This window comes from Xenia sp. Carnegie-2017, unplaced genomic scaffold (genome assembly GCF_021976095.1).
Source record: "Xenia sp. Carnegie-2017 unplaced genomic scaffold, XeniaSp_v1 HiC_scaffold_25, whole genome shotgun sequence".
Lineage (NCBI taxonomy): Eukaryota > Metazoa > Cnidaria > Anthozoa > Malacalcyonacea > Xeniidae > Xenia > Xenia sp. Carnegie-2017.
The window spans coordinates 6,198,680-6,207,431 of record NW_025813488.1 but is presented as its reverse complement, the minus strand read 5'-3'; the positions used below and the strand labels follow the sequence as shown (position 1 = coordinate 6,207,431).

At 34.0% G+C, this 8,752-nt stretch overlaps 2 protein-coding genes across 2 annotated transcripts; both read right to left on the bottom strand.

Annotated features, from left to right (window-relative positions):
* Positions 1 to 950: 950 nt before the first annotated feature.
* Positions 951 to 5,125, bottom strand: LOC124453130 (mitogen-activated protein kinase kinase kinase dlk-1-like). The gene is made up of 9 exons (XM_047003883.1): positions 4,581 to 5,125; positions 4,072 to 4,237; positions 3,670 to 3,943; positions 3,203 to 3,326; positions 2,857 to 3,126; positions 2,576 to 2,682; positions 2,258 to 2,407; positions 1,882 to 2,173; positions 951 to 1,726 (listed from the first exon to the last, which is right to left on the bottom strand). Exons 1-9 carry the CDS (start codon positions 4,786 to 4,788, stop codon positions 1,200 to 1,202), a joined length of 2,118 nt encoding a protein of 705 aa, XP_046859839.1. The 5' UTR covers positions 4,789 to 5,125; the 3' UTR covers positions 951 to 1,199.
* A 315-nt stretch (positions 5,126 to 5,440) lies between these two features.
* LOC124453139 lies at positions 5,441 to 8,639 on the bottom strand. Its single transcript, XM_047003895.1, has 9 exons — positions 8,438 to 8,639; positions 7,474 to 7,559; positions 7,313 to 7,386; positions 7,059 to 7,175; positions 6,945 to 6,996; positions 6,630 to 6,717; positions 6,378 to 6,549; positions 6,104 to 6,307; positions 5,441 to 5,678 (listed from the first exon to the last, which is right to left on the bottom strand). Exons 1-7 carry the CDS (start codon positions 8,525 to 8,527, stop codon positions 6,487 to 6,489), a joined length of 570 nt encoding a protein of 189 aa, XP_046859851.1. The 5' UTR covers positions 8,528 to 8,639; the 3' UTR covers positions 5,441 to 5,678; positions 6,104 to 6,307; positions 6,378 to 6,486.
* Between the last annotated feature and the right edge of the window lie 113 nt (positions 8,640 to 8,752).

Sequence of the window (8,752 nt, the reverse complement as noted above, 5' to 3'; positions counted from 1 at the left end):
ATATTTTTGATACGTAAAACGATTGCCTGTATATAGCATTGATATAAAGAAAGTTTAGAAATATTTGTTGGACTTCAATACTTTTTATTTTTGGTGACAAGATGATAAGGAGTAGTATAAAGGACGGATAAAAAATGATAAGGAGTAGTATAAAGGAGGATACAAAATGATAAGGAGTAGTATAAAGGAGGATACAAGATGATAAGGAGTAGTATAACAAGATAAGGAGTAGAAGGAAAAAATATAAGGAGTTAGAAGGATACAAGATGATAAGGAGTAGTATAACTGAAGAACAAAGATAAGGAGTAGTATAAAGGAGGAGGAGAAATAAGGATAATGAGGTATAGGAGGATACAAGATGATAAGGAGTAGTATAACGGGAAATGAGATAATGAGTATAATAAAGAGAAGTATCATCTAAATCTGAAGTAATCAATATTTGACCAAATGGTCACTGTTTTGACACGTGTAGAAAATCAACACATCATTACCACAGTACAGAACACACAGATGATCATCTCCATTGATTTGTCACTCAGCCAGTACTCAAAACAGAGTAAACTGCCATGTCCCCTCCCCCCTCTCTCCTTCACCTTGATACATTCAAAATGACTGACAGAAGATTGCCTCTGTCTCTAATACCTTTATACAAAAAATACTTTAACATATTTGAATGCCGACATAGCTGAAAGACAAACATTTGTAACTCAATGGGCGCCTTCTCTGTAAAAACGAACATGTTATCCAACTCTAGTTCGACAAAGGTAAACCAGACATCAAAATTAAATAAAAAACGCAATAAAGGGGAAAAAGTTTCTTCTGACATCTTTAGTCGAACAAAAACCATTTTCTCATAATTCAACATTTTCACAAAATGCAAAATGACGCAAAATTTTCCCTCTCCCTCGCTAAATACAGAACAAAAAAAGGAAAATGATGAACTCGGTGGGTATAGGGTAAAATTGTGCTGATTACACGAACCAATGACAGCTAGTAAGATAAAAACAGAAAGGTATGAGTAAAATACGGAAAAAAAGGCAATAAAGTTTGAAAAAGTGAAGAGTTCAAAATCATTTTGGCGAGCTAAAGATTAATGGCAACATGCAATGCATGACACTTTCGTGTGCAAAATGTGCTCATGACTGACTAGTAATCCAAAACTGAAAAATATTCTGCAAAATCGAAAAATTCTAAAAACATTACTTCAATATAATCGTAGAAATTAGCCAGATGCATCCATTCCTTTTAAAATATTGCTCAACTTCCATGACTTCAAAATAAGCTTGCATCACTTTCACAACAACAACTTTTGTCGAGCTTGCAAAGTTATCTGAATTGTCGCGCACGAACTTCGTCATTTCGCGTAGTTTGAAAGGAACAGCAATTAAACGATCCCGTTCGAACTTATCCTTGCAGGCACCAGTTGAAAACCTTGAGTTAATAGAGGAGAATGTTAGACGTCGGTCAGCGGCAATCCGTTCATCTGAAAGATCAACAAAACCACACATCCCCCACTCATGGTTGTCATATTTCAGATAAACAGTAGTCAAACATATAGCGTCCAAATCGCTTCCCTGTAAATTAATTCCCAGTTCCTCGTTCAAACCTCTTGCTGAGGTTTTCACGAGGTCCACGTAAGTCTTTCCATCATCTTTTTTCACGTAATCGTTCGTTGAACAACTTTCAACTGCACCACATGTAAGGATCCCTGGTCCGCCAATTCCAACTACAACACCGAATAAAATTAATTTCAGCAAAAGCTCATTTTTACATTACCTGGAAGACATTCACATTCAGTTCTATAATACCACACAAATGCAGTGATATGCAAGAATCTTAAGGAAAAGAGAATCTTAATGATGCAATCAATGATAAACCAACCTCTTTTAGCTCGAGACGTGAAGATAAACATTCCGTCAGCCGTAATTACAGCAATATGAAGACCAAATGAAGTGCTAAAATGACGATGAACTGACGTTTTACACGGCAAATGTTCATTTTGAGTTTTCTCATCAAAACTCTTCCACACATCTCTCATGGCACGATGATGCACATATCTCGTTTCTCTCATCTTTAGAACAACACGTTGTTCTTCATCTTCTCCTTCCCGGGGGGTGGAGAGATCACTTAAAGCAATGAGAACGTTATCTACTATCTTGTTATCTTGCGCTGCCTAAAACATAGATATGAATACAGATATAATCGCGAGGTGATCAAAAATACAAGAACGTGTTCTTCATGAATCAAAAACACTAACATTCCTCCAATAAAAACGTCTTTTCCGATAATCTTCACTATATAAAAAATCAAATATTTCATCGTCTCTTTCATCATCAGCCTCTAATTCGCACAACAAACAGTCACGTGGGTAGCCTTGAAAATAACCAGTACCTGAGCTTCTCATTGACTGAAATATAAATGGAATTCATTGAACATAAAAGATGGCAAGAATTGACTGTTCTTGTGAAAATAACTGAAGCTAGAATATATTATTCTTGAACACTTCCTTTGGTTAGGATTTGGTATTATAAAAAGTGTTTGATCATGTTTTCATAAATGTTTTTTTACGTTTTACCTCATTAACTAGGCTGTCAGCGATGACGATTTTCGTATTTTTTAAAAAACCACAAGTAAAAAACTCTGATGTTTGCATCGTAACAGTATAAGGATTTATCTGGTGAGCTGAAAAATATACACAAATCATTAAAATCTTGGTGTCATTCTAATTCGTTATTTGAGTCTGTGCACCTGGGCTGCCAAAATACATTTATGGTATTGAATTGAGTTTAAATCATCCTGTCTACAACGGTAGGAGATAAGAGATATAAGCACGACAACATTTCTTACATCATTTACCTTCAAAAGTGTTTTCAATCACTTCATTAGCAGTAGGTCGATCATTTGGTTCCAATATTAAGCAATCGTCATATAGTTTCCTCAAAGGACCAACCTCCTCAATGTTCTCAGGATATTCAGGCAAGTCAAAATTTGACCTTTCTAACTGGACAGCAGGCGAAAATTCATATGCCCATGGTTTATCACCGGATATCATAAAATGCAAGACAAGACCAAAGGAGAAAATGTCACTTTTCATGAATGATTCAACATTGCTGCAATTATTGCTTTCTAAAATGTAAATTTCATTAAAGCACAATCATTGGTCAAAGACTTTTTTCATGCTAAAATTGAAAAATTGTGTTACCAAAAATTTCTGGTGCACACCATCTATTATTAAGCTTTGCATTGATATCATAGGACTTCTTATGATGAAGAGCAAGACCAAAATCTGCCAATTTCAAACGCATTCGCTTCACACCTTTCTCAAGCTGCAATGTTTTAAGAAGTTTGCTGAAATGATGTGGAGGTCTTGATACTCATAATACATCACCGTACCATGCATTCCTCAGTGCCAAGTAATAGAAGTTTTTTAACATTATTTGATTTTTGCAAAGCAAATTTCTAATTTGACCTATACCACAGACAGTCTACTGCAGTCCAATCTAATGTGCGTTTGTCATAAATTTAATGATTGTTGGACTTACAATACACACTTTGGATTTATGTGAAGATACTGACAGATTATAGCCTATTTTGAAAATGAAAACTACATTATTTGTGTATATCCTAAAGGGCACAATTTGTACAAGTCATTGATACAGTTCAACTTACCAAGATGTTATCAGGCTTCAAATCTCTGTGTGCGATTGAGAAACTGTGCAAGTAATATAGGCCACTCATAATCTGCTCAGCAAAATCCCAAACTTGACTAGAAAGCAAACCTTTTACTTCTGGCGACTTCAGACCATCAACATGTGAGCATAGGTTGTCAGGAATATATTCCATAACTATCATGCAGCTACCTTCCTTTAGATGATATTTTGCAATGTCATTTCTTAAAGTAACCATTCCACGATATGCAACAATATTGTCATGTCTCAACAACCTGACATTTCAAATAAATAAGAAATTACAAGTCTTTCTCCATACAAACAGCAAAAAATGCTAATACTTTTTGAATATTGAATGTGCATGCAAGTATCTTAAATAGAGCTAATGAAACAAGATCATAACCTTAAAATTTTTACTTCATTTGTTGCAGATGAATCTTTCAATTGGTGAAATACTTTGACAGCAACTGTTGATCCTTTTATCTTTGCTTTGAAAACATCCCCAAATGCGCCATGACCAATACGAAGTAATGATTTTGTGATATCATCATGATCAATGTTTTCCAGTTCTATAAACAGGAAAAGCTTTCTCTCAAGTAAATGCCATGTCCACTTTGAACATGGCAAGTTGACTTGAAAGTAAGATGATGTGCATACAAAGTTTAGGAGGTCATAAGGGAAATCCTGCAGGGACAATCAATGCCTAATTTTTATAAAGATTACAGAACTGTTGGCTCATAAAAAGCAATTTCTTCACTCAGCAGCAAAAAATGGAGGTAGAACAACTACCACCGTCCACCTATAGTCCATATTTAACTATAGTGACAGGATAAACTGACCATGCTGATTTATCCTTAAACTTTAATTTAATCCATCTTCTCTACATTACATACTAAACATAAAAACAAATACCTTGATTGCTTTTTTGCTCCAACATCAATTTGACACATTCCTTGATTGTTTTCTGGCTTTCAATGATTTCTTGCAAAACGTTTTGATCTTCTTCAGTGATAACGCTTCGCAAGCGCTTTAAGATACTATGCAATTTATCAACACAGTTATTTATTATTCCCTCAACATTTTCACTATCAAAATTACCTTTCAATAAGGTGTCAGGCATTTCTTACAAGACAAAAAAGAGTGAGCAATTCAAGAATTATACAAAGTTTTGTGCCGAATGTATGTCTTGTACGTCATCAAGTTTTTTGAAACAACCACCTGCGAACAGGTATGGCGGAAATTTCATAGTACCGTGAAGTATTGTTATGATTGTTATAGTAAGATTTGTTCGTTGGAAGATTACTTAGCAATCGCTTCATAAACAATAGAAATGGTGCACGTATTGCACAAACATAGGAAGAGAATTCATGTAATTTAACTACAACCAAACAACCTCTGACAAAAAAGCAACCACTGCCACCATCTTTTCGTCACGTGATTTGATTGCGTGACGTTTTAACACCCTCCGTACGATTATTATGATTAATGTTATATTTATGCAATAAAACTAATAATCCTTTTGATATGAACAAAAATGATTTCATTTTCATCGAATTGCAATGTATCATAAGGATGTGATAAAAAGTACACGCGTTGTAACAAGATGTGTGTTAAGTTACGATGTTGTAAAACTGTTGGGTGTACCTGAAATGTGTGCTTAGGTGTTATAAATTGTAAAATGGTGAAATCGGCTCAACATAATGAAAAAAAGAAATCAACAAGTAAAAAAATTTGAAATTGGAAAAATTTACGAAAGGAAAGCAAACGAAATCTATTCTCAAAGTTTGAATTGAGAAAAAATTGATTTGTGAAATCATAAAGAAAGATTAAAGCCGCAATGTAATCAACAAAATATGAATTTAAAGTTAATTGTATTATATACAAAGAAAAAATGCCTAGGACACACATTCTGGCTCTTCCTCTTAGTTGTTCAAACCTCTTCTTCTGCTCAGAGCTGACTGTCGAGCTTGACTTTGCGCGTTTCGTTGTCTTGAAAGACGTACACTTCGGCTGGAATGAACAGAAATCAACGTCATGTAATATTTCGTTTGTTACGTAGCAAGTAATGAACTGTTACGGAGAAAGAATTTGCAGTTTCGTTTCTCTTAAATTCTGAATGGTTTGAACCAGAGAGTATTGTTACATATACGTACACGTATAAATGTAGATTCACCAAATTAGGGCAGTTTTGAGAAGGGCTGTTGATGTTGGTGTTAAGGATGTAGTAACACTATCACCAACAGTCCATATTAGGATTGCACAAACCTAGACTACCTACATCTAAAACCATGCAACTACAAACAATCAATGAAAAATGGTGCGTTTTATCGTGTGCAGATACATGCAAACCAAAACTAAAATGTATTAACATTTATTTTTGACAATCTACCCGCATGACTTTATTTACCAATGTAAAGATTTTAATAGATTTATACCTTGTCGAGATTTTAACCGCTTTCATATCTTGTTTGTGATTAACTGGTTTCCTACTCTTGACCTCGGGAATTTGTTTTCCATGAGACAGGGCTGGTAGTTTACCTGTGTATGGTGTGTAGTTAAGGGGTTTTGAAAGGCTTGCTTGTAAGTCAAATTTCTTACGAGGAGTTGGTGAAGCAAATGGTAACGCATTCGAAGTGAATCTAAAGAAAAAATTTATAACACTTCAAAACACTTCATTGCAACTGTAATTGGTAGCCGAATTCATAAGACCTGAAAGGGGTAGCTGGTTTGTCGCAAATTTGATTTAATTTGTTGCATCCCTTTCTTGTAGACGGAGTTCTCACAGTCTTCTCATTCGATGTTGACGAAATGTTGAACGCTAGCCTCTTTTCCACAACCCCACTTCGCTCGGTTTTGCTGGGACGTCGACGTCCACTAATGGCTTGGCAGAGAATTATGAAACAAGGAATTCTGTTAATGAATCTTTCTTCATTCTTGAATAATTACTAGGCACAGAATTACCTTCACTACGTTGACCTTTTTCCCAGAATGAAACAAATCCTTTGCCCGTTGTTGTTTCTTGGATAAATAGACGTCCAACGAATCCATTCTGCATAAACAAAATATTTATAAATCAAAAAAGAATTCATTTACTCAAAGTGTTCAATACCTTTTATTTTAACACAAAATGGTTTGGTACACATATCTAAGCCTTCATAATCAATTCATGGGCATTGTTATAATTGCTGAGAAAAATCTCGAACAAAAAACCTCTGACATCATATAACATGCCATCAATTATATTTCAACTGTGCTTACACAATTTTATATACGTACTTTTCAAATTGCTGTTGATGAATCTTCGCCCAATCTCTTGGTGTTGTAAGCCCTATAAATAAAATACCGCTAGTTGAAAAAACCCAGATAATGGTCTGAGAATTGTTTTATTACGTTTGTTCTTCCTCTTTTCAACTGAGGCCAGTGGTGTTTTTGTTGGTGCTTTGACTTGTTCTGCATTTCTCGCACTCTGTTTGGTACGTCTTGGTATTTTGCTTCTAGCAGTCATAACTGTAAGTAAAATATCATGTTTGTAAATGAACATTATCAAGAAATACATTGTAAGACTGATGGAGAAGCCAAAAGGCATCAAATGAAATATTGAACACTTTTATTAATTCTTCTAGCATTTGAAGGGTTGATTTTACTTTTCTGTTTTTTCACTTCATCTTGTTGAAAATTTGAAGGTATGTCTGTGCTTTTGGTTGCAACATCCACACAGCTAGAGACAAGATGAGGATACAAATACTTTAATACTTAGACATGTTTGGAGGCATGACCTGTAAAGTATTTTAATATACATACTTACCCCTCAATGCACATGAAATTTTCCTTTTTACTGTTTTCTTTCTCCTCATTACAATACTTCACAATTTCTTCAAGTAGTTTACCAGTCTGTAAAGTTACATGAAATGGCCAGAAAGGTATGAAAATATATTTGGGTACAGGTTTTGTTATTCTACTACATGGTGGTAAGGCCAAAACTTGCCTCCCATTTACATGATATTTAAACCATGTCAAACCAGGTAAACTTTCACTAAATGTTTTGAATTATACAGTGGCAAAACCAGGCAAGATATGTAATCATACAATGCCAAATATTCAGCAACATTTCATTGGTTTCTTCAGAGTATTCATTTCAGTAAATTAACACAAAAATATTTGCATTGTGGCAGTAAAAGACATACCAGCTTTCCTACTTAAGTTAAATGTGTCAGACATTATATTGAAACATTTTTTTACTGTATAAACATAGTTTTTGTTGAAAGAGGTTTGCACTACACATAAATTACCATCTGGTTTTCATTATGAGAGTCAGAGTTGATATACATTGCCAAATAATATATAATACGTAGGTATAATGAAACTTCAAACCTCAACTAGTTGTATGTCATGTGCAAGATGTTTTATAATGCATATTATGATAGAAATAAACACTATGGTTCAATATTATTTGAGTTTCATGTAAACATGGCTTAGAGGGTGTTTACTGCTCACACTACGTAGAAATTTAAGCCAGGACTATAAATCTTTTAAAAATTGAAATTATAGAAACAACGTTGTTACAAATTTCAATATTTAAGATTATTGCAATTTAATTTAAAAAGCCATAATTTTGATGAAAAAAATTGGAACAATCACTCATGGCATCACTGTCAACTATTCCTTCTACAACGTGTATTTTGCTTTGGGATAAGAACTATCATTTTTGTACAGAATAATAATAACACAGGATTTAATACAGTAAATAAAATATTTCACAACGGTTCTACCTTCATGTTAGCTTTGATGCCAATGTTCTTGCATAGTTTTTGCAAATCTGCTCTTTTCATTCCCTTTAAGTCTTCTTCTGTATACTTCATATTGCTTTATTCAATTTCTGAGTAAAGTATTGTTGGCAAAATTTGAAAAGTTAAACTTGTAAATACAATGGCCTGATTTCTCGATATTCGTTAACGTTTGTATTGACGTTCACTAAACAAAAATTTTCAAATACATGAAACATAATGCTGCATTTTAATTGGTCATGATGATCTGAGCCCATGGTTAACACTTACATCATTGCGATACTTCATATTAGCTCCTCT